Raw genomic sequence first — 26279 nt, forward strand, 5'->3', positions numbered from 1 at the left:
AGTCACGCTGGATGCAGAATAACACGGAACATGTTTGTTCGGGCGTGGTTTAAATAGCCTCCAAAGTAGTCCCAGGAAAGAAGTTCCCCAGGACGACACCCGAGTAAAAAATAGTCCCTGTAGTAAAATAGTCCCATCCAGGCCTCACGTTGGCTTGGATTTATTTGCAGCATGGTCTGCATGAGGTAAGTAAGGTCTATGAGCCTGGCGCCTATGGCGCCAGGACTGATTTTTATTATGAGCCTGGTGCCTACGACGCCAGGTCTGAACCCAGATAGCCCCTAGCTGGGGCTGCTGGGGTTTTTGTAAATGTCTAGATGCCTGCTCCCGGGGCTGATGGGCGTGATCCGGATGCCCGGGGGTAGGCATCATGACATACTCAGAGAATAAGAACATTGGTCTGTAGAAAGATAAGCGGAAACCTGGTAAGTTCTGCATGACAGAACGTGAACACCCGACTCTGCTAGGGAGGACACGAAGGACAGTACCGTGTCAATCGTAGCCACCCTTGGATCCAATTGCTTCTCCAAACACCAGTGACGGAACCTGAGCCATTTACTCCTGTATTGGGATCTGGTAGAGGGTTTCCTGGCTGCCTGGATAATACGCATGTTATCCGTAGACAAGTTAAGATGCTCTAAAGACTTGAACTCAGGCACCATGCCGCCAAGCTGAGCGATTGTGGGGAGGGGTGCCACATCTGATGTTCCCCTTGATGAAGAAGATCGGGGGTTACTGGTAACCTGATCGGCGGAAACACTGACCGGTGTTGAAGTTCTGAGAACCAAAACCTGGCTGGTCACCATGGGGCTATGAGTAGAAGCGAACAGTTCACAGAGTTCTTCAGCTTCCAAATTGCCCGATGGACTAGAGGCAGAGGCGGGAAGGCGTAAACTCTCCTGTTGTGCCATGGAATCTCGAGAGCATCCCCCAGAGAGGAGGCTCCCAGGGCCCCCTCTGGAGGCATACTGAGGAAGCTTCTTGTTTACCGCCGTAGCGAAGAGGTCCACCTCCAGTGTGCCCCAACGCGAGAAAATCTATGAGAGGACCTCCGCCTTCAACTCCCACTCGTAGCTGACCACTGTCCGCTGGCTGAGGGCATCCGCTGTAACATTCAGCTGGCCTGGGATGTGTACTGCAAGCAGCAAGACACCATGAAGCACGGCCCACTCCCATATCTGGATAGACAGGTCCACGGGGGTGGGGGGGTGGGCGGGAGACTTTGTTTCCCCTTGCTTGTTCGATGTAATATATTGACACCACATTGTCCGTGCGTATGCGGAGCACCTTGTTGGCAATGAGCGGTCTGAACGCCTTGAGCGCCAGAAAGATCGCCAGAAGCTCCAAATGATTTATGTGCAGGAGCTTTTCCTGAGGCGACTAGAGGTCTGAGACCTGAATAAGATCTAACGTCGCGCCCCAACCCAGAAGGGAGGAGTCCGTCGTGATCGTCACCATAGGGGAAGGGTCCTGAAACCCCGCGCCCCCCGACAGGTTGGTGAGAGATGACCACCAATCCAGGTCTACTCTCATGGAATCCGGAATCATTATCCGCTTGGAATCCGGGTCCACAGCCTAATGCCAGGAACTCCGAAGAGCCATCTGAGTCCGTCTCATCTTGAGACCAGAAAGAGGAAGAGCCAGCACATGAGGCCATGAGGCCCAGAAGCCTCTGGAACTACCAGGCCAACATGCTCTCCGACTGCGCAAACATCTGACACGTGGCTAACAGATCTGCCATTCTGTACCTGGTCAGGTACACTCTGCTGTCGATTGTGTTCCAGCAAAATCCCAGGAAAATCAGGTCCTGCGAGACCGTCATGGAAGATTTCCGCCAGTTCACTGACAGCCCAAGATGGAACAGGAGCTGAAGGAGAGACTGGAAATTGCCCGCGGACAAGGGCTGCATAAGAGCCAGTCGTCCAAATATGGATACACACATGAATACCCTGGAGAGGAAGCAATCACCGACAATCACCGACATCATCTTCGTAAAGACACGCAGCGCGGAGCTGAGGCCAAAGGAAGCACTCATAACTGGAAGTGCTCCTCTCACAAAGATAAGCAGAGATATCTCCTGTGTGGATTCCAAATCAGGATATGCATATATGCATCCTGAAGATCCACAACGCTGAGCCAATCGCCCATCTGCAAGGAGGAGCGTATCTGGCTGGGCGTGATCATCTTGAATTTCTCTTGGGGTAGGAAAAGATTGAACTGGGAAAGGTCTAGGATGGTGCGCAGGCCAGTCTGGTTGGGTTTGGGCACCGTAAACAGCCAGGAATAGAAGCCCTCCCCTCGCTCCCCGAGGGAAACGGGTTCCACAGCTCTCAGGTCCAGAAGTTTCTGAACTGCGGCTTCGAGCAAGGGCGAGCCCAACAGCTGAAAAGGAGGGTTGAGGGGTGGGGTAGGGGGTAGAGGTAAGCGGAAGCCCGCCCAAGCGACTGACTAGACCCATCTGTCTTCTGTGATGGTCTGCCACGCCTCCCCATGAGACGATATGCGTCCTCCCACCGGGGTCTCGTGCGAGCGCGGAAAACCCTCATTTAGTAGGTTTATCGGTGGCGGTGCCACCTGAACCCGAAGAGGAGGCTGAAAAGCGGGAGAAAAACCGCGTCCGTTGTTGCCTACAGTGGTTATTCCCCGCAGGGGTATCCACTCTGCGAGATTTGCAGTCGAGGAAGCCCCTAAAGCCAGAGGAAGGTCGACTTTGTGACAACAGTCTCTGGGTTTTGAAAGGAGCCTTAACCAGGACAGACAATGACTTCGCTGTCTGAGTGCTATCCTTCGTCTTGGTGAGCTCTACATCTGTTGTAGAATGAATGAGCTTCTTACCATCGAACAGAAGGTCCAACACCTTGTCCTGCACTTCTTTTGAAAATGTAGTGGCATGCAGCCACGCCTCCCGTGAAGTATCAACCCCCAGCATAAGGCCCCGAGCCGAGGTGTCTACGTGATGAGCCGCAGCCTCCAGGAGTTCCTGGGCCAAGACCCTTGCATCGGAAAGGCCAACTTTGAAGTCTTCTAGCTTCTCGACCGGGATAAACTCGTCAAACTCCAATAGACCTTTCCACATCCGCATGTTAGCTCCCACTAAAATCAATTCAGCGTTGGCCTGCCTGAGCTGCAAGGCCGAGTTGGCGAAGATTTTCCTCCCGAGGCAGTCTAGGAGCTTGTCCTCCTTTCCCAGAACCTGAGTAGCCGTCGTGGACGAGGATGCTGCACGCCTGGACTGCAAAGTGGCCGCAGCCACCACTGTGGAGGAGGGAGGCGGACAAGACGACAGGGCCACCTCTTCTGAAGAATGCAGCGTGTATCTCGCATCAATTTTCTTATGGACAAAAAGTCCGGAGTGTGGCTTTTCCCAGACTCTGCGGACCTCGGCCAGAACATCCTTCTGCAGGAACAGGCCGGTACGCTCCAAGGAAGACAGGGTAAACGCCCCAGAAAGCACACCCTCCTGCGGAGCGGGTGCCTCGGGCACCAGAACATCTAAGAAACTCGTCATGTCCAGTACCCGGTCATGAAAAGCTCTAATAGAACGTGGAAGGTCCTTGTTGTCCTGATCGCCTTGGCCGTCATCTGACAGGTCAGGATCCTGCTGAGCCGTGGCAGGCGCTGCCTTGTCCACTGGGGACAACGGAGGCAAAGGCGGAAGAGTCGGGGAAGGCACCGTAGGCAAGGGAGGCGCCTGCGGAACCACCGGAGGAACGGGTGGAGCCGGAGGTGCAGGTGGACATATCTCCCTGAAAAGCCCTTTGAAATATTCCCTCATGGGGTCGGTACGCATAAGCGTTTGAAATTTACTGAAAAAGGCGTCCTCTGGGGACGGTTTTGGAACCTGAGGAGGCCTCATGAGGTGTTGAGAAATCCAGGGACGTAACGGGGCAGGGTGCCACATAGGCTTCTCCACCGACGTATCCACATAAAATCAAAGGTGCCGACCCCGCAGGCACCGAAACATTGTGCTGAAGAGGCATCCGGGTGTTCCAATCGTAAACTGGCCGATAAGGATGCGCACAACGGACTCTATGTTCACCCAAGGGACCAAACCCTATTCCTGAGGCCGATGGCGTAGTTGTAGGGTTAGCACCTAAAATGGTCATCGCAGTCGTGGCGGGACGGGCGCCATTTTGTCCGCATCTGAGGGGAACTGCAGCACGTGAGGAGGTGAGGCAGGGGTCCCAGTCGATGGATCAGGGGTCTCAACTTTAGCCTTAACATAAGGAACCTCGGCAGAGCCGGTACTGTGAGGCCTGGAATGTTTTTATGGCATACCAACTGCCAACTCAGCCTTCGAAGGAAGGACCTCGGCACTGCCGGTAAAAGAAGAACTTTGCTTCTTTGCCCCCTCAACAGGTCTGGTATCACCGCAGGAGCGGGAAAAGTGAGAAACCGCTTTCACCGACAAGGCCTTGTCCGGCCTCTCAGAACTGTTGGTAGCTTTAGCCTCTGAACGAGGGACCTCGGACCCAGGTCCGCTAACAGCCTTATTTACTCGGGCCTCGAACATCCGTTCGGTAACGACAAGCCCACCCAAGGCCTCAGGGCACACCCCGGTCTTATTTTTGAGGGAAGCCAACAGAGAGGCCTCAGAGCGAGGTCTGGTACCCCACGACTCAGTAGAACTGGGTCTACAAACAGCCCCCACAGGAGGTGCCTTGGAGCGTACTCCGGTATCCACAGGCCCCTTACGGAGACTCTCGGAGAAAACTCTGGTAGAATTATTAGGCCCAACGGGCACCTCAGGGCGATCCCAGGTGACAGAGCGATCAACGCCCCTCCCGGCCCGAGAGGAACCCGGAAAGTTATCCCCCGGCCGGGATCCTCTGAAAAGTAAAGAACTTACCTGGTGTTTTTTCTTCTCGTCGATGAGCGCCTGAAAATGTGAAGGAGAAGTTCGCCGGAACACCTCCTCCCACCGCTCCAACCGACGTTGAAGTGCCCGGACCGAAAGGGAGTCGCAGTAAAAACAGGAGTCCCAATGGTGATCCGGACCCAAACACTCTAAGCAAAGCGGATGGGGATCCGCCCTCACAAAACGACGGTGACACGATGAACAATATGGAAAGTCTAGTTTGAACAACATAGACTAGTAAACGATCGCTAGCGAGAGCCAGAGAGGAAGAAAGGGAAGAACATCTTCAGAGGATGCAAGTGCGTCCAGTCCCGAACGAGCGGAGAAAAGGACTGATGCCGGGCCCTGCACAAGAAAGAGAGGAAGGACAAATTTTGGAAACATTTTTTGGATGCTTTTTACAAAGTTCTCCGGTCCCGTCCCACAGGACGGAGAGATGTCCCATAAGTATGGAGGAAAGGGGACGGGACGTAGGAGTAAGAGGAGTTGGTGATAACAGCCTCATTAAAGGGACGGGAGAACGCTAATTGGAAGGGAGGTGCGGAGGATAGGTTAAAACCTGAACTCAGAGACTCAAGCCCTCTCTCTTTCCCGCAATAGATCTTGCCCCAAATCTAGGAGGAATGGAGTGAGATCCCGAGAGATTTCCATTGGGCACATTAAGAACCGCAGCAGCAGGAACAAAGGGGCTCCGTACCCCTTGTGACCACCTAAACACACGCCCAGCTGAGGAGGGAAAGCCGGGTTCACGTGTCTACGAAGATTAGGTCTCTCCTGTGGAAACTGCAGCACATGTCCCCGGCTGAAGACAGTGCATTTCTTTTTGTGATTACCGAGCGGTGCACCTGGCTGAAAGGTTGAAGCCAGCGCCCCGTGAAATTAAAGAAAACTTTCTTTTTGTTATTTTCTTTTCGTGTTACCGGGAGAACCAACCGGGTCCCAGTTAGGAAACCAAACTTAACGTTGACTTATTCTCGGAATCCAAGCCGGGAGGGATACAGACAGCCGACAAGGCCGGATCTACTACTTTTGTTGTTTTGTTTGCCTTATGTACAAAACCAGAGTGGTGCACGTTTGAATAAAAGTTTGTTATAAACCGTATACCGCCTCCCATCACCTACTTTACATCGGTGGCAGAGGTGTGATCCAGAGAAACGCCGGACAATACGAGATGGACGCTGTGGTGAAAGAGCCCGCTGAGGGGCAGCAGCAGCTGCAGCAACTTTTGCAAGTCCAAGGGCATCAGGCACAGGCAGACTGGCAAGCCCTGCAAGTACAAAGTGCTGCACAAAAGCATGGAAGGGGAAGCCCTGAGAATATTGGGGGAAGCAGTGGCTACAACTCGGGCTCACCCAGCCATTCCGCCCACTGTGCTACAAAACTTCCAGGTGGGAGATGACCCCAGCTTCTTCTTTGTTAGTTTTGAAAGGATAGCTAGAGCAGCCCAATGGCCACAGGAAAGATGGGCTTTCTATCTCGCACCCCTACTCATGGGGGTAATGCAGGGGGCCCATCAAGCTGCAAACCCCTCAGGGGACACCCCGTATACTGAAATAAAGAAACGGTTTTGGAAAGACTGGGCATGGATGAGGAATCATATTGACTCAAGTTTCGAGAAACCCCTATTAAACCAGACGAAATTCCAAGGCAATTGTTTTTACTGCGTTCAAGATTTGGCAGAAAAATTGCTGCAGACCAGCACTGCCACGATAGGACAGATTAAAGATAAAGTAATGCTGGAGCAGTTCATTGAAGCTTTATCCAGCCCAATACAAAGATGGTTTAGACAGTATCACCATCTGTACCTGCCCGAAGCAATAGATGTGGGGACAGCATACCAAAAGGCTGGGACCCCCCGAACCTTCACGGCTACCCCAGTGAGACCGAGACATGAAACCCGAACTATGCGCAGTGGCACCTACAGGGTTTCAACCCCAGAAACACGGAACAGAGCGACACCAAGGCCCGCTAATGGAGCCAGCTTACCTAAAGGACAGGCACCTCAATGTTTTGAGTGTGAGGAATGGGGCCACATCGCAAGGTTCTGTTTCAGGAAGACGAAACCGGAACCAATGGAAATCGGGAGCATCCAAACGCAAGAGTTTCGTGTCATGATGCCTACCCCCGGGGACCCAGACCAAGTCCAGCAACCCCAGAAGCGGGCATCAAGTTATCCTAAGCAAGCCCAACAACCCCTGCTAGGGGCTATTTGGGCCCAGTCCTGGCGCCTACGGCGCCAGGCTCATATGGAGTGTCAGTCCTGGCGCCATAGGCGCCAGGCTCATAGATTAAAACTTACCTGATGCAGACCATGCTGCAAGAGCTCCAAGCCAAAAGAGGCTTGGAAGGGACTACTTTACTTGGGACTATTTTTTACTTGGGTGGGGCTGGGGAGGAATACTTACCTGGGACTACTTTGGAGGCTATTTAAACCACGCCCGAAGAGCAGCACACGCTTCGCGTTATTCTGCATCCAGCAGCGTAATGTTCACCGTGCCTGCAAGTCTGCATCCAGCCTTCCGCCACGCCCGGCTCGAGTTTGGAGCTCCTAGAAAAAGGAGAAAGAAGGAGAAAAGGTTAGAACAAAAGCAATACCTTTGATCCTTACCTGAATTCCCGATCCATCGCGCCTTTGAGCTGGAAGAAAAGTTATTTTATGCGCGTCGCCTCGCCTGCTGCAGCGCCGCGCTGAACTCACCAGCCTTCGCAGCATCTTCACATTCCACCGCATCCTCCTGCATGTTCCGCCGCACTCCGGCACCTAAGGAGAAGACCAGAACAGCAAGGTGAGCCAAGGGAATACACAGAGGAATATTAGTTACCCCCTCATAGACTTTCCTGATTTTACCACCGGGGTACTATTCCTCTTCACGGGTTGGCGCAGCTTCCACTGCATCTTTGCCGAACCCCGGCCCCTAAGGGGAAACAAAAGGACAGCAAGGTGAACCAAAGGGACTAACAAGGGGAACCCTCCTCACCCCAATAGACTTACCTGATTTTACCGCCGGAGGTATTATTCCCCGAGACTTCATCCTTTCTCTCAGCGCCTGAATAAGGGAGAAAGCAACAGGTTACATATTGACATAATTTTATCGAACTGTGTTGGAAAATACAAATCCTTACCAGAATACTACCGGTTGCCACGATGGAACTCTTCATTAGGGTCAAGCTGAAACCTGCAAGGAATCGGACAAGAGTGAAAGTCAGGCATTTGAACTCTTACGAACTTTATACTTACGGCGTCTTGCTGGGAATCTCAGAGTCAATATTGTTCTGGAACTCACCAATTCCTTCGAGCCAGTGAAGCAACTGGTTATCAACGCGCCCCTGCGCTCAATGCAGGATGGAGAGCTCATCTTTTCAAACCATGAGGTGAGACTATAAGAGGGGACATCAAAGGTGATCTGTGGGGAAAACAGTGGGGGTGGGGGGATTTATGCTCAACTCCACGGGTGGTTAATTCCCTTTCTCCATTTGCAGAAGAATATTCCTACGGGCCAAGCAAATGAAGCTAGGTGGGCCAGTCCAGTCCGTCATCTCGGCCCTACGCGTCACATTGGTGGAGACCGCAGCTGTCCAGTTCCGATCGACGCCTCTGTGGGAGCCAGGTGAGCGTAACATTTCGTAGAAAACGATTGCCTTATGCGAAAGCGGTCACAGTGAGCGGCCATCCTACGCAAGCCATGATGGACAGCGGTAGCAGACAGACAGCCATACAGCCCCATGTGAGCGACCAAGGCTACCCTAAAAAGAGCTGGAGAACAAGCCCTAGAGACAAGCGGTACAGCAGCAACCACTCCTAGGTTCAAGGAAAAACAAGGCTTATTATATAGAGTAAGGCAAGGCCACGATGACCAAGAGAAGGAGCAATTGTTGGTACCCCAGTCCTACAGGAAGGACTTAATCAAGCTGGCACATGATCACACGACAGGGGGACATCTAGCTGAAAACATGACATTGAAAAGATTGTTACAAAGTTTCTACTGGCCCGGAGTATATGCTGAGGTAACCAAATATTGCCAAGAATGTGATATATGCCAAAACATGAGCTCCCATATACCAGCATGAGTACCCCTACAAAGAAAGCCCCTGATCAGGGAGCCATTTCAGAGCATAGGACTGGACATTTTGGGACCACTGGAGCCAAATAGTCGAGGATGCCGGTTCTTCTTAGTGGTAGTGGACTATGCCACCAGGCACCCAGACGCTTTCTCTATAAGAGGAATCTCAGGTCAACAAGTATGTGATGTACTCTTGCCCTACTTTGCCAGGGTGGGAATTCCACAGGAGATCGTTACGGACCAAGGGAGCAATTTTATGTCTGTGGTAATGAGAGAAGTATGTATGTAAAACTCGGAATTACACATTTAAAACCTCAGTATACCACCCACAGACTGATGGGCTTGTGGAAAGATATAATAAAACAATCAAACAAATGATAAGAGGCACAGGTCCTACCGGTTTGGGATGGGATCCGGTTTTGCCATGGGTGTTGATGGGCCTAAGAGGCCACCTAGACACACCCAGCTGAGGGAAAGCCGGGTTCAGGTTTCTACGAAGATGATTGCTCTCCTGTGGAAACTGCAGCATGGGTCCCTGGATGAAAGGCTGAAGCCATTAACCGTATACTGAAGACAGTGCATTTCTTTTTGGGACTACCGAGCGGGGCACCTGGCTGAAAGGTTGAAGCCAGCACCTGTGACATTGAAGAAACCTTTCCTTTTGTAGTTTTCTTTTCGTGCTACCGGGGAACCATCCGGGTCCCGGTTAGGAAACATAACTGAACATTGACTTATTCTCGGAATCCAAGCCGGAAGGGAGACAGACCGCTGACAATGCCGGCTCTGCTACTTCTGTTTTGTTTGCCTCATGTACAAAACCAGAGTGGTGCAGGTTTGAATAAAAGTTGGTTATAAACAGCATACTGCCTCCCGCCACCTACTTTACAAAGCTGCAAGTGGTGTCTAAAACAGCTTTATTGCTACACATAAGTAATGCATTTAGGGCACAGAAAGCTTTTACAGTACTGGATGTGCAGCCCTTAAACTAAATATCTAATAATGTTATGAATCTAACATGTCTTAAAGATACGTGGCATATGCGGAGTGAAAGGGATGAATTCATATAGAGAACGATATCAAGTAGAACAATCATTCATATAGATAACAGCTGTTGCTTTTGTAGCGAAAACTTCCATGATATGCCCAGGTGCTCACACCATACAAGAATTCAGATCAGGTGGCATTTGTATCATATGATACTTTTTCATGAAATGTCCAAGTGCCCACATCAGACGTGGACTAGTTTCCAAATGCAATGCACAGCTATCAACATGAAATTCCAGGAAGTCGATCATATGCCAGGGAATGCTATCAAATATCCCAGTACTTGTCGCATTACCACAAAATGCCCCTTTATTAGTATTATTGAAAAATGTTCGCATCAACAACTGCTTAGGAACTAATCCCATCACAAAGAATAATTAGTTCAAACTGGCAGGTGTCTCCCCAATGATCTGGGATTTTCATTTAGCAGCCAGGCCTTCTCCCTTACACCCACACCACAAGCCACTGCCCCTTTTGCTGCAGAATGTCATGAAGGATTCAGTTACTCACCTCATTGTCAGGCAATCATCAGCAAATGCCCAGATCCTTGTCACTATCAGCTATTGTAATAAAAATAAAAAACACTGACAGTGCAATTACCACATACTACTATCAAATGACATATACTTGCCATATACAAAATATTACGATAATCTGCTTAGACAAATGCACCATTGGGTTCCGCCCCAGCAAAAGCCTTAGTCTTACCTTGGAAAGGATGGTCACCTCATAGGATAACAAGAAATACCCCAAGGGGTAGGGAGAGGTTCAGTGCTCCTAAGTACAGGCTCAGCCAGGTCAAAGGAATACCCACCAGTGGGGCAATTAACAGACACTCATCTTGGCAGACAGGAGAAGGGGTCATAGTCAGAGTAGCCAGGAAAGATTCATAGGTTCACAGAAGGAACTTTCCTTCTTTGATTTGACCATGGCTCCCAAACGTCAGGTAAACCGCTTTTCCCACTTACTGTGGAAAAATCACTATGGGTATAACATTAACAAACAGAAGATTCTGAACCAGCTGCCAGGACTGAACACCTTACAGAAAGCTATAAGGGAACAAATCTGTTGTAGAATACTGCCTATTTCAGGGGCAGAACCACCACCCATGTTGGATAATCTTTGGGCACTTGAAGGAGAAGGATTACATCTGGAACTTCATTGGGGGCAAAATCTGCTCTAAAATCATCCTCTACAGTGGTGAAGACAGACCCCCAGGAAAACAGCAAGGTTCTCCCCTCATTCTTTACAGAGGAACGTTTGGTGGGATCCGATGGCTGGACAAGGCGGTTTATAGTGATAGCATTGAAAATAAACCGTCGACATACTAAAGCATCTAATACAAACCATTGTCTGCCAAACCATCGACAACCTATATTTTACACGTAAAAGTGCAATTCCATCTAAACCAGTCCATCGACAATATACATGGACTGGTTTTCAATGCAATGCACTTTTACATGTAAAAAGTAACATTTCCATGCTTTTTTTTGGAACGTTACATGGCGCTGTCCAGTGCTGAAATTTCAGTACTGGCCAGTTCCTTGTAATGTTTTTAAGTATTGGGGGTAGGGGTTCCCCCAACAGCCCCCCCAACCCTAAACCTAACCCTAACCCTAATGTAACCCTACCTCCAACCCTAACCCTAATGTAACCCTTAATCTAACCCTAGCCCCCAGCCCTAATGAAACCCATAATCTAACCCTAGTCCCAACCCTAACCCTAACATAACCCTAAAATAACTCTAGCCCCAACCCTAATGTAACACTTCAGCTAACCCTAGCCCTAATGTAACCCTAAGCTAACCCTAGCCCCAACCCCAACCCTAACCCTAATCTAACCCCTAATCATAACTTTACATTTCGATGGATACATCAAATTTTATTCAACAAAATGGCCATTCTATGGAAACAGTATTAATTTCTTAGAACCCACAATGACCCACAGAAAACAGTCACAATAGTGAACACCTTAGTAGCTAGTAATAAAAATGATACAGATGCGCCATATACATTAAGTTCAGCACTTGGGGGAGAAAATGTTATGAATACTTTGATCATTCAGTTCAGAGGTAGCTACACATTAGGATTAACTTGGGTTAATGGTACCAGGCCCATAGTTCTATTACACTCCTAGAAATAAGTTGATAGAAGCGCAACCAGAAGTTAAAGAAGTAGCGAAAGATTGGGATCTGACTAATCACTAAGGCCCCCTAAGGGCTACTTCAAAAACGTAATGCTTGTTTTGTTCTTGGGGCTCAGCAACATCAAGCATGCCTTCTTGTTGCTTAATTTGGGTCGAGTCGGCTTCCAGAGATTTTGTCTCTGTAGTTCCCAATATATTGTGGGCATCGAGAGTCCAGTCGCTTTGAGACAGTACTGCAGTCCAGTTTTGGCTCGAATCGGGTGAAGTAAACATGCAGGCGATTGGTAGTAAGCATCTCAACTTGGTCGAATCTCCTGGATCACAGACGGGTAATGGTACCAGTCAGTGCCTCAACAGCAAATCAAAAAGCAAGAAGTGTCAAAGGCAGCTCTGGATTCTTTCAGCAGCTCAGACCACCCTGAGATGGCCGAGCCGGCTCGAAAATGGATCAAAGCTGTAAAACAGGGCCTAGTGCGGTTTCTGGATTTCTGGATGCTGGTGGACTCCATTCTGGTCTTTAGGGGCAAGTCCCTTTTGCTGCACTTCCCAATCAGGAAGGTTTGTCGGGAGCACTTGCAGGGTTCTGTCATCTCAAGTTAGCAGGTTCCTGGAATCCAGTGATCTCAGCTGCAGTAGGCCTTGTCCGGTATCCAGTCATTCCATCGAATGACAATGCATTTTACAGCAAACCATTTTTTTCATCGAAATACCAGTCTACAAACTCCTTTTTCATATACACATCTATTCACTGAAAAAGTGAAGGTGCAGTTAAGTTGTGCAGATTTAACGCAGCAAAACCCTGGAAACTCAACAGGGAAGTCACGGCCAGCTTGACTTGGTACGTTCCTGTTGATGTCCCCCATAATGCCATTTTGTATGTCGTTTGTGTGTGGGTTTTGCAACGGGAACAGTTACTAGCTTAATTTCAAGGATTTTGTTGCGTTAAATCGGAGCAACTTAACTGCACCGTAACTAAGGTTTTTCAGAGAATTTCAAGCGGGTTATGTTTTTTATGACTTTATTCCTGCCCACCTTATTTTTAAAAGAATACCTTTCTTTCCCGCTCACTAGCCATGGCTTTCGCCCATGACCGTTGGCCGAAGCCTTCGGCCGTGGTCCCTTCACATGTTGCCAGAATAGCTTTCTTCCAATCCCACTAGCCATGGCCTGTGCCTACGGCGCCACTACATATTGCTCCAATATGTTTCCTAAATGGGCCCAATAGCTGTGGCCACCCAACTAGGTTTCTTTTGGGTACAGTGGCTACAGCTGTGGTCCCTTCAGATGTTTCCCTTATAGGTTTCGTTGGGGCCCACTAGCCATGGTCTTTGGTCATGGACAGTGGCCACGACCTTTGGCCATGCCCTTTCTATTTAGTATCATTTGGTTCCTTATAGTCTTCAGCCACACACATTACCCTTACCCCACTGTAGCTGTAAATATTCAAAACATTTTTTGTATTAATGGCTTTTTTTTAAAAAAAGCCAAAATATTCTCATAACCACTGTTCGTATATCCCTGATAATAGTAATGTACTGTTATTCACGTGACGCACTTTCATTCCAGATCCTGTTTTCTACTACAGTTATGCAAAAATAACCCTGGTTATGAGAAAGCGTTTGAGCTGTGAACTTGCCCACAGTTCCACCCACAAAGCCCCGAACCGCAATTTCACATGGTGTCCTCTTTCCTCCTCCCACCACTAGCCTGAGGCCGTTTCATCCTTTTTCCTCCTCCAAATAGCATTTTTTTCACTTTGTTTTTTGGCTAATCTGGGTTATTTCGCAAAATAATCCTGGTTATAGCTTGCATCAACAAAGACAAAATACCAGCTTGTTCCATTCCTAAAAAGCCTCAAGGCTGCAAAGCACAATGGGAGATCTGGCTATAATTTGGGGAGCGGGGGAACCCCGTTCTCCGTCAAATATTTGAACTAGTAGATGAAATAACCCCAGACCTCTCCCTGTAATCAAGTCAACGCTTTGTGCCCAATTTGTTTCGTACCTCGTACAATTTAGTTCCGCAGTTTTTGCTGTACATTGTATAGAAATGTGACTTTTTTCTCTATGGGGAAATTAATGAGAGTAGGCGAAAACAGCTTGTTTCTGCTTTAATAACTTTTTCATTTAACAAATCTTTCCCAAAAATTCCAGTCTATGGGGGCATTTGACAAACCTTTTGTTTGCAAAATATCAGCCAAATCTGTCATGCAAGTAATAAAAAGCGCCATTAGAAATTCAATTTGAGTTTCCTACGGAACTACTTAACTATAGTGCAAAATTATGGTCAATTAAAAAGGCTTGGGGGGGGGGGATGTGAAAGCAGGTTGGTCTATATGACATCCGTTACATAGATATAATAGTCTTGCATCTACTTAGATTTACATGCCTCCCTCGACCCTCAAGGAGTTGGAGGTGGAAGAGCACAGAGATCAAGTAGGGAGATCCTTCCGAAGAGAAAGCTGGAGATATTTTGGTCCCAGACCCCAGAAAGCCTTGTGGACAATGCAAAGGGTATTGAATTGGATCCTTGCAACCACTGGGAGCCAATGGAGGGATTTCAGTGCTGGCGACATACAATCCATGGGCTTGAAGAGGACGGGGAGTCGAGACGGGCAGATTTAAAAAGAGGCCGTTACAGTAGTGAGGCCCAGAGAGGACCAGAGCTCTAGAGGCAGTGGGTTTCTGGGGGAAGGAGAGGAAAGCAAGAATAACTCTCAGGAGGTGAAGTTGACTTCTTAGAGACGTCAGAGATGTCAGGAGAGGAGAGATACGAGCTAGATACACAAACCACTAGGGCCAGACAATATAGAGCTCCCACTTTACATCATGCCTGCAAAGTAGGCAGTCAAAGAAGAGTACCAAACACACAGGATAACCACAGAGGTTGAGCGCAGAAACAAAGACAAGTTGGTAAGAAATTGACATACTTCAAAACCATTACAACCGTACCTTAAAATTATATTTTTCTTCATGCTTACCACACAGAAACTCACACAACCACTTCTCTGCACAGTAATCCGCATGCACTTTACCATTTTGCAACAACAGACTAACACAACCCGTGACAACAGCATATGCACCACTGCTTAGTAAGGTCTAAGACTTCCTGCATGTCCATGACCACTCTATTTCTGCCCTGAGAGATTGAGAAATTTACATTCGCACTTTGACTCCCTATTAGAGACATTTTCTTTATTCATAGAGTAAGTAAAGAGTGATCTGTAGATGGCATTATGGTGATGACCAGTGAAGTCACCTACGGCTGGATATTAGGAGAGACAACAAAGTAATCAATGATATTCCCAGAGCTATTAACATGCGGAGCGGGCAGGAATGTCACCTTTTGTCTGGCCATTCAGTATGTATAACTTCCTTGCTTCCATCTCAGCAAGCCATCTACTCGCCCCTTCATTCTTTTGTACAGTCTGCACTTTTAGCCGATCTCGAGTCAGACGAACAAGTTACTTCTTACCTTGTAACGTTCTTTCGATGGAATGTTCCTCCGACGTATTCCTTATCTTGATAGATTACAATCCAGCTTGCTGGCCACAGGAATTTTTTCAGTAGAGAGCGCTGCGCGTCGACGTCCCTCGAGCTGGTGTCCCTCGACAGCCTCCGTCTCGGAGCCGACGTCATTGCGCATATAAACAGACTCGCGCAGCGGCCGTTGCTCAGTTCCGTTTTGAAGCTTGAAATTAGCTGTGCATGAATTGGTTATTGACCTTGAAGGAGCGTAAGCTGCAACTACAAGGGAAGTTTTACTGCGGGGATGGATGGGAGGGGCGATAAGGAATACATCGGAGGAACATCCCATCCAAAGAACGTTAAAGGTAAGAAGTAACTTGTTCTTCGAAGGGATTGTGTCCTCCGACGTATTCCTTATCTTGATAGACTCCCATAGCAGTGGTTTGAAAGAGGAGGTGGGAGTAAAATTGCAATATTCCCCTTTAAGAAAGAACAGAATGTAACACAGCTTTGCCAAATCTGGTCTCCTGGCTAGAGGAGGAATCCAGACTATAGAATTTTGTAAAGGTATGTGCGGACGACCATGTGGCAGCTGCACATATGTCCCGAACCGGTACCCCTCTTTGGAGAGCCAAAGAGGCTGCGATACCCCTGGTTGAATGAGCCCTAAGGTGTTGAGGAGGCGCTTCCCTGCCAATTTGTAGCATTCTAGAATGGCTAAAATAATCCATCTTGAAATGGACTGTTTTGTGATTGGCAATCCTAATTTGTGTCCTGCATAACCTACAAACAGTTGGTCTGCTTGCCTTATTCTAGCAAGTCTGTTGATATAAAAACTCAAGGCACGCCTTGGACCCAGCCTATGTAGCCTCTCTTCCTCTTTCCCTGGATGGGAAGGAGGATAGAATGAAGGTATGGTTATTTTCTGAGTGATGTGGAACTCAGAGACCACCTTTGGGAGGAAATTAGGCTTCACTTGTAAAACAACTTTGTCCTTGTGAAAAATTGTATGAGGAGCTTTGCAAGATAGAGCTTGTAATTCACTCACTCTTCTGGCAGATGTTAGAGCCACTAGGAAGATTGTTTTGAGGGTGAGAAATCTTAATGAACAAGAATGGAGTGGTTCAAAAGGAGTACCCATCAGAAAATGTAAGACTAGATTTAAGTCCCACAAGGGAACTTGGAACGGCCTTGAGGGATAGACATTAGTTAACCCTTTCAGAAATTGGATTACTAGGAGTAATTTGAAATATGATGGCTCCTCCGCAGTGCACTTAAAGATTGACAGCGCTGCGAGGTAGTCCTTGATCGTACCAACTTCAAGACTTGAATTCACCAAATAGAGCAAAAAGGATTACACCATTGGTGTACTGCATGAAAAGGGTTTGATATTCTTTTCTCTACACCAGCTGCAAAATCTGTTCCAACGGCAGCGGTATAAAGTCTTTGTTGCTGGCCTTCTAGCTGAAAGCAACACCTCCATGACGTCATCCAGGAGGTCCCAATCCTTGTATCTCAAACTTTTCAGAAACCAAGCGTGAAGGTTGAGGGTTCTGATGTCTGGATGGAGAACCCGACCTCCCTTCTGCGAGAGAAGATCCTCTCTTTGCGGAAGACAAATCGGGGGGGGGCAGATGGACATGTCCAGAAAGTCAGGGTACCACATTCTCCTGGCCCAATCCGGGGCAATTAGGATCATAGTCTTCCAGAATCTTCTCAACCTCCTGATCATCCGAGGAACGACAGGGACTGGAGGAAACGCGTATAGAAGTGGAAACTCCCAGTCTACTATGAACGCGTCCCCTAGAGCTGGGGAAATTCCCTTGAACAAAACTGATCGCACTTCCTGTTGATACTGGTGGCGAACAGATCCACTTGAGGGGTTCCCCAAAGGGCGAAGATCTCTTGAAGGACTTCCTGAGCTAGCTCCCACTCGTGGGAGACTGTGCTCTGTCTGCTCATAGCGTCCACTGTCAAGTTCTTCTCTCCGGCTAAGTGAACTGCCGGTAGAGAGATTCCTTCCCGAATTGCCCAAAACCAGAGCTGCATCGCCTCTCTGCACAGTGGCAGTGATCCTACACCTACTCTTCTGTTGAGGTAGTGCAGGGGCACTGTGTTGTCCGTCACCCCTGTACAGATGGCAGAAAAGCCTTCAGCGCTAGTCTGATTGCTCTCAGCTCCAATAGGTTGATGTGTAGTCTGGGCTCCGATGGAGACCAACGACCGCTGATTGTCAAGTCATTGGCATGGGCTCCCCACCCGGTTAGTGAGGCATCCATGACTTCGGTTATCTCCCGCCATGGTTGCCAAAAGTGTTCTCCTTTCATGATGTTCTCCTGACAGGCCCACCACTGAAGGAGATCTGACATTCTTCCTGAGTATTGCGACCATTGGGTTCTTAGTGCCCACTGGAGGGATTTCATTCTCAGGCGAGCTTCTGACACTAGGAAGATGCAGGATGAGGCCTAGCAACCTCAAAAAGTCGACGTAGACGTTGGGCATGTTGAAACTTGGTGACCATCTGTAGAATATCTTGAGCCCTCACCTCTGGTGGCGAGGCTTTCCCCAGGGAAGTGTCCAGGACTGCTCCAATGAACTGGAGTCTCTGTGATGGTATCTGAGACTTCTTTAAGTTGAGGGAGAAGCCCAGCTTGTGAAGGAAGTGGCAGACATAATCTAGCTGGATCTGAGCTTGTTCCGAAGATATTGCTCTGAACAACCAATCGTCTAGGTAGGGGTAGACGTGGATCCCTTCCCTCAGACTTGCAGCCACTACAGACATTAGCTTGGTGAAGACCCTCAGGGCGGAGGTCAGCCCAAATGGCAGAACTCTAAATTGATAGTGAGAGTTGCCAATTGTGAACCTCGTGTATTTCCTGTGTTTGAGATGGATTGGCACATAGAAATAAGCATCCTGAAGGTCCAGAGATACCTACCAGTCCTGAAGCTGGAGGGCCTGGAGGATCTGAGAAAGGGTTACCATCTTGACCTTGTCTTTCCTGAGGAATTTGTTCAATTCCTTCAAGTCCAAGATGGGTCTCAGTCCTCCGTCCTCCTTTGGTACTAGGAAGTAGGGAGAATACCAACCCTTGTTCCTTACCGCTACAGGTACCGGTTCTATGGCACCTTTCTCTAGCAGGTCTACAATCTCCTGCATAAGGAGCGGGTCTGGAAACTTCAAAGAGTTGTTCCCCGGTGGATGACTGAGGGGTGTGTAGGAAGGGCAGGCAGTAACCTTGGGCAACTGTTTCCAATGCCCAAGCATCGGACGTAATAGCCTGCCATTCTGCCAGATGTTGAGTTAACCTTCCCCCTACTGTTGTCTTGTGAGGGGAGACCTCAGAGGGGTTTAGAAGCGGCCGACGCAGATGCCGAGGGTAAAGCGGCACCTGCTGCTGCGGTTTTTGTACCTTTTCCCCGTCCACCACGGGTGAATTGTTTCTGGCCCCTAAAAGCGAAAGGACCTACCCCTCCAGGAGATTCCTGAGGGGCGATTCGGAGTCTGTCGGATTGCAGCCCCAAGAGATTAGGCTGCTGCTTTAGATGTTTGTAACTGTAACTACATCTGGAGCAAAACCAGACTTCCGCAACCACGCAAATCTGCGGATTGTGGTACTTGCCGCCATTGCCCTGCTGATACGCTCAGCAGAATTAATGCCAGTTTGAAGGGACTCGCACATTGCATCTTTCTCAACTTTGATGTGTAAAAATGCTTCCCTTTCCTCTCCTTCCGGGAGACAGTCAGCCGCAGATGGAACACACTCCCAAAGTGTATGGCTGAATCTTGCAAGCGTGCAAGTGGCGTTAATAGATTTAAGCGCCATGCTACATGCCGAAAATACTTTTTTTGACATAGCATCAAACCTTTTATCGTCCCTGTCTTATGAAATAGTAGGTTATGCAGATCTACTATTTGATGAAGTTGCTGCTTGTACAACCAAACGCTCTGGAGTTGGATGTTTGCTCAAGTATTCAGGATCTGTAGCAGATACCCTGTATTTGGCAGATAGTTTCTTGTTAACTGCAGGGATAACTTCAGGGGTTTCCCAATTAGCAGAGATCTTTCTTTGTAGAGCAGTATGAAAAGGAACAGGATCATCCTGTGGACCTTTAACTAAAAAGTCAGTAAGGCCATCCTTCTGAAAAGAAGGTGTAGGTGTAGACCACCACATGATTTCTATTATTCTAGCCATCAGAACCCTATAAGGGGTCTCAGCATGCTCCCCAGGGTCTGGTTTAGCAGACTCTACTTCTGGAGAAGTATCTAAACCACTTGCTTCATGTAAAGTGTCTTGAAGATATTTTAACCTGTTCTCTTCAGAGATAAATTCCTCTGGTATAGGTGTTGTGGTCCTTTGTAAACCAAAAGGTCTCTCATGGTCGGAATCCTCCCCTTTCTTATATATAGAGGACAAAGCTCTAAAGTAATCAGACCTAGGGTATGGTTTAAAACCCATTTCTAGAGCAGAGGGGGCCAAATCGGTTGTAACCCGTTGAGAAAACATCAAAGTTGTCGACGTGGAAGTCAAAGGCTTCGACAAACACAAAAAGGGTGTCAAAAAAGTTAGAAGAGGCCTCTAAGTACTCGAGAGGATCGGAATCCTACTCTGAGTCATCAAGGTTGTCGACGGCATCCTTGAGGTAATGGTCGAGGTCCTCGACACCCCTACTGTCTGAGATGTAGTGACAGCTGTAGGTCTGCCATTTATCGGCGTCGAAGATGGTGTCGATGCAACCGATTTATGCGTTGACGGAACCTTCGACAAAGGCGTCGAAGAAACCTTCGACGACAGCATCGATGACGCAGATTTACTGCCTTTACTTGAGGGTTCATGATGCTCTCGGGTAGTTTCTTTCACCGGGTGCAACGACTCGCGGCGTTTTGATTTTTCGGGTCTTTCACCCAGGGTATCACCTTTAGCAGTCTTCGAGGAGGTTGAGGCCGCTTTCTCGAAGACGCTAAGGATTTTCTTACAGAATTCCTCCCACTTAGCTGGAGAACTGTTTCGTGGGGCAGCTGACCCTTTCCGGGGAAACAGGAGAAGACGAAGAAGAGGGAGATCTACGAAGCCTCTTCTTAGAGTGTTTCGATCTCGAAGAGTGATGGGAACCACTTCGAGACCTTGAACAGGAATGTTTCCTGTGATGGCGAGGAGATGAATGTCTCGACTCTCCCAAAGAAACTTACGAGGCAGTAGAAGTTTTAAGAGTCTTACCTCTTTCAAGCTTCCCATTAAGCTCCTTCAAGGCTTGGCTTTCGCCGTCATGGACATACAGTCCTCGGATTCCGAACAGTGATGCTCCGATCCCAGGCACCACAAACCGATCCTGTGAGGATCCGTCAACGACATTTTCTTCCCACAATCACAACACTTTTTGAAGTCGGACTGTGGGGTCGACGGTTCGGATGAGGAAGCCATTGAATAAAGATAATATCTTCGAAGAATAAGTTGGATCTTCTTGAAGAAAGAACTGAGCAACACGATTCCGAGGCCCACGAAGCGCGGAAAAATGGAACTGAGCAACGGCTGTTGCGAGAGTCTATTTATAAGCACAATGATGTTGGCGCCGAGACGGAGGCTGTCGAGGGACACCAGCTCGAGGGACTTCGACGCGCAGCGCTCTCTAATGAAAAAATTTCCAAGGCCAGCAAGCTGGAATTTTATCTATCAAGATAAAGAATATGTCATGAAAATACATTTCTCAGACAGCTCATATTAATGTCTTCACACAATACGGTATATACATTGTTCCTATCACACCGGACAGAATCAAACTAGTGATGCGCAACACAAATGCCAATTCCTTGATTTTTGCTGTGTTCATGTATACATTAAATATTTGTAAGCTCTTATTTAGCCCGTCACCACTTTCTCCTAGTTCTAGAATCAGCATTTGGATCTAGGGAGAAGGTTTATGGTGCTTCAATAATCAAATACTTTTTCCCATCTTGATTAATGTCAACAATCCAGCATGGATTCTGACCTTCGTTCCCATTTCTGCAGGATTTAGTATACTTCTAAATCCATCACACAAGGGCCGTTCTCTGAACCAAAATTCCTGAAAGCATAAGATGTCATAAGATTTTAAAGCACTCTTTGCTTGCAAAGAGATGCCAAAAGCCCCGTGTATTCCAGGATCCCAACCACAGGTCCTCTTGGGTCTCCTCACGCTATTCCCAGTTCTCTTTGATAGGTGCTCCCCGCAGCCAAGTCCAATCTGGCATCGACTCCCTCTCTGGTGACTCATCCTGCAGATGGTTTACTACTCTTGGCTCTTTCCATAGAGAGCTGAAAAGGTATTCGTTAGGGGCTTCTGACCCTCTTCCCAGGCCCTCTGGTTCAGTTCTCCCAAACATTTCATTTTGTTGGTCTCGTGTAGGGGGAGCTTTTGGTAGCTTTATGTCAGCCACCTTCTGCAGATTTCTCCTCTTTATTATCAGAGTTTTTTTTCCCTGTGAGAGGACAGGTCTCGACTTCTATAGGGGATTATCTACTTCTTTTAGGTCAAATCCCAACGGTCAAAGTGCTTCAGCCACCTCATTTTTTCTGTTTAAGATTAGTTCATCCTTTGTTCTCAACATAGATTTCAACGCTTCTTCGTGGGTTGCCCTCTTCAGTGGTATTCGATGCTCAAGCTCCTCTTCAGATTTTCTAGGGGGCTTCTTTAGCTTTGTTGATTTTCTTCTCTGATTTCTGTCCAGCATTTTCCTTTTTTCATCCATAGTAAGAGAATCATTCATGCCGGCCAGAAAGCAAAGCGAGCCAATCGCTCGCCCCCAATACCTGTGTGCAGCCTGCTGTGGCAGGTTCGAATCCCGGCAGGGTCAACTCAGCCTTTCATCCTTCCGTGGTCGATTAAAATGAGAACCACTCTGTAGGATAAGGTCTTCTGTTATTTGAGCGCTCTGAGACCTATGGGTGTGTAGCACTATATAAGAAATACACTACTATTATCTCATGTTTTTTATTGGGTTCTCTTGCAAATCGAGATTCCATTCTTCAAGCACAATATGATTCAATATACTCTGGTGTCACTAGCTTCTGCCAATGATTCACCACCTTCGACAATGGTTCCTGTTGAATATTCTGAGTAATTAAAGATAGATTCCTCCGATTTCAATAGACCTGTCATTGAGCTTTCTTCTTGACTGGTCTTTCTCAGTTTCCCCATTTATTTCCATTCCTTTTTTTCCCCACACAGGCAGCTTAATCTATTTAGCTGCATTTCTTTGAGGTGAGTGCATTGTTAGCAGCGGAGGTGGGGTTTTCACATTTCAACTACATTTCTTGGCTGCATTTGATCTTGTTGGTTTCAGGTCTGGCTTATTTTTGGCCCTCTTGGAATGCAGGTATTTGTTCTGATCAAACGATTTAATACCTTTGTCAAAAATTATGTTTTCCTTTAAAAAAGGTACCCTTTTTTTCTTTCCTGGGTTGCGTCTCAGGTAAATCTGGTCAAAGGGTCCGATTGGCGTCCAAGTGATCTTATGCCTCATCTATAGGTGCCCCCCCTTCCAATTGTGAATTTGGCAACAGGCCCATCTTTTCCTGTAGGGTAATTTCACCAGATCTTTCCCCCACCCTTCCTAGTGTAATTTCCTGACAGACTTCTATCACTTTGGTGTTCGATGGACCTTCCCCGAGGGATGAGGCTCTGGTTTTCGTTTCACCTGCCCTACTTCAGAGACCCAGGGCTGATGGTTTTTTGATTGCGTAGAAATATACCTGATCCGCAGCCATTTTTGGGATGCTAATATCAATTGCATGAGAGTCGATTTGTCAACCAGTCCCTCCCTCACCAGCTCACATAGGCTGTTTTACCATTGCAATGATTTTTCTGCTTCTATATCAAGTCCTGCTTGAACAGGCGTAGTGAAGGACTCTAGGTGGATCATTTTTGAATGCATCATGGCCAACAGAGTGGCTTGATACTTATAGTTGTCATTCAATGTTTCGTACAGTTTCATGAAAAGGGCCATGGAGATGGACAGCACCGACATTATGGTCCCCTGTAAGTTTGCCACCAGGTGTTCATTTCACAGAATCTGGGGTGGGGTCACTTTTGGAGAAAAGACGGATTAATTCAGGGATGAATCTGATGAGCAAAAGGAGGGAGATGTTAAGGTCCTTTGAGGACCCTCTCCTCTAGAAGGCGAATTTTGATAGTTGCACTTGGTAGATTTCAGGCAGTTAGATTCTCTCCTTGTGACTACTTTCCCTTTGTCTTCTATTTCCATTGTGTCGTGTAAGCTGCCAGCTGTTGATTTTGACGTTTTGGGGGCTACTATCTCTTTTGAGCCTAGTTCCTTTTGCAGCAGTTCAGAACAGCTAGACAGTGATAGCAGCAGACCGTATAGGCCCCTTTGAGCTTGATGATGCAGATTTTCTTGGATGGCTGCCATGTTTGACAATTGTAAGGCTAAAGTGGAGGTGGACAATCATTTCCTCTCGACCCCTTTATGCGCTTCCACTTCCAGAATCCGAGTGTTTGGAATAACTTGGTTACTTTATTATTTTTAAGGATTTGCACTTCTACCTCTGCATCGACGGCTTGCATTTCAGATTGAAGGTGTATTTGCTTCTGAGAGGGGGGGTGTATTTGGCTCATTTCTTCTTATATCACTATTCAGTGAGTCTCACCGTGCGAGTTTGAATTCAATGAGGACACTCCCTCGGGACGGGCTGTAGACTTCTTCCTCGGCTAGCAGCATTTCTCGGTCGGTTAAGTCCAGTTGGTTTTGGTTAGCTTCATTTTGCAGATTCAGACTATTCCCAGGGATTCTGGATAGTTCTACTACTTACCTTAACTGATTGTCCACCTGGCCCAAGTTCTGGTCCTGATCCGATTCTGACATCTATCTTTCAGAAGTCATACCTTGTAGCTTTAGTTGACTCTGTGTACGTGAACTCATTGTACTATGGGGGTTTGTTTGATTTGGTTTCGGACAGGCTGTACTACTTGCGCTAATTGTGCTGCAATTGGATCTCTCAAGCTAGACGTCCTGTGCCGCAAAAGATTTATAGCGGGTGAAGCATAAAAGGATATTGTAGAGTACGTGCTAACAGATACAGGGAGTCCGGTTAAAGGTTGGGTGCCGGCTCAAAGGCCTAGGGCCCACAATCGCCAGCAATCACCAATCCAATCTCTAATCCACAAACTGCGTTCTGGTTACTCTGGTTGCTCCCAATAATGAAGCAGCAACTATCTGCAGTTGGTCGCTCAAAGGCTTAAGCCCACAGTCACGACCCCTTAATTTCTTGCTATAGCATGGTTTGATAGTAATGCAACGCCAACAGTTGTCTCTGGGAGCAGTCAGGCGAAGCAACAACAAACTCCTGACCCACTCCACAAGATAAGATCCGTCTATTGGAATAAGGGACTTCCAACACCGCGTCTCACCTTGTTTCCGTCGCATCCGTTTTTTTTAAAGATCTGCAACTTTTTCACTGAAGGGCAAGCTCTTAGATAAGCAGGCGATCACTGGTCGGAGCGTGGAGCACGTCCTGTAGCCCTGCACGGTCTGCAAAGACTGCTACTTGTGCTACTCCACTCCGCAGGCAGCTGGGCTTTTTAAAATCAGGGACCGCCTCCAAAACAGTCAAAAGCAAGGACAGACTGCAAACCAAGAGCAGATGGAAAGACTGCTACTCTTTGCTACTCAGCTTCGTAGTGCGTAATTATTGAAATGCGTTTTAAACCATTAGGAAATGCAAATGGATATTGTGGCATGGAATGCATATTCATAGGACTTCTAGATTTCAAACGCAAACATTCCTTATGTAAATATTCACTACACATTTTCTTTTTACATCCGTGTGGGTATTCATGTCAAGTTAGTCAATTTGGGAAATGCTTAAGAGTTCTGGGAAGTCTTAATTTTGTGGTGTAGTACGTTAAAACCAGAACTAGGCCTTCTACTTTAGTTCAAACAAACAGAAAATGGTAGTTGGAGTAATGTTCTGCATGGCCTTCCATCTCCTCCAGCACACACAAAGCCAAAGGAGCACATTCATAGTCCCTTCAAGCTGCACTGCTAAAAGAAGTTGGACATTATTTTGCTTACCTCCAACAGAGAAGTTATTTAGAGGCGGTAATATGTTATCCGACGTCTCAGGTCTCTCCTTGTAACCAATGAAAGAACCATCGCTTTTTAGGAGAAAGTACCGTGGTCTCCAGGTCTTTATGTACTCTCCTAGAACAAAGAAAGCACATATATGTGAACACACCTAAGCACTCACAAAGGGCAGCAATCACATTCATGTTTCAACTCTGTAATCCAGAGCACAGCTTGAAGAATTTGTACCAATTAATCATGCAAGAGTGGGGGAATCGAAGGCCACATGCTCATGGAAGGAATGAAAAATTAAATCCCAGAGTAGATTGCGGTGAAAGACATACAATGAGACAAAACACTCAAGATACTGATTCAGTAATTCAACCTTCCAAGATGTTTGCAGAAAATAGGTCTACCCTCCTGGCATTGCCACTGTCTCTTATGGCCATTTTGTACCTGCAGCCCTCACATTACACACAGCTTCTTTGACCAGATAAATTCTCAATTTTACCAGTCAGTATGTGCTCATATCCGTCCAGTTCTTTAAGCAAGGGGAGGAGGGGTTAATAAATACAGCACAACAGAACTGGTAAAATAACACTCCTGTTCAGTATGTTCTGCACAGAGCCAAACATTTATCCTCGAAT

The 26279-nt window shown here is 47.5% G+C and overlaps 1 protein-coding gene across 1 annotated transcript in view; it reads right to left on the bottom strand.

Moving 5' to 3' along the window:
- The window catches only part of AKT2 (AKT serine/threonine kinase 2), a 1087541-nt gene that overhangs the window by 816342 nt on the left and 244920 nt on the right, over window positions 1–26279 (bottom strand). Inside the window, exon 3 of the mRNA XM_069644479.1 lies at window positions 25642–25770. Coding sequence (XP_069500580.1) covers window positions 25642–25770 — 129 coding nt within the window. The remainder of the gene's footprint in view (window positions 1–25641; window positions 25771–26279) is intronic.

This window comes from Ambystoma mexicanum, chromosome 2p, assembly GCF_040938575.1.
Source record: "Ambystoma mexicanum isolate Mex_15411 chromosome 2p, UKY_AmexF1_1, whole genome shotgun sequence".
NCBI lineage: Eukaryota > Metazoa > Chordata > Amphibia > Caudata > Ambystomatidae > Ambystoma > Ambystoma mexicanum.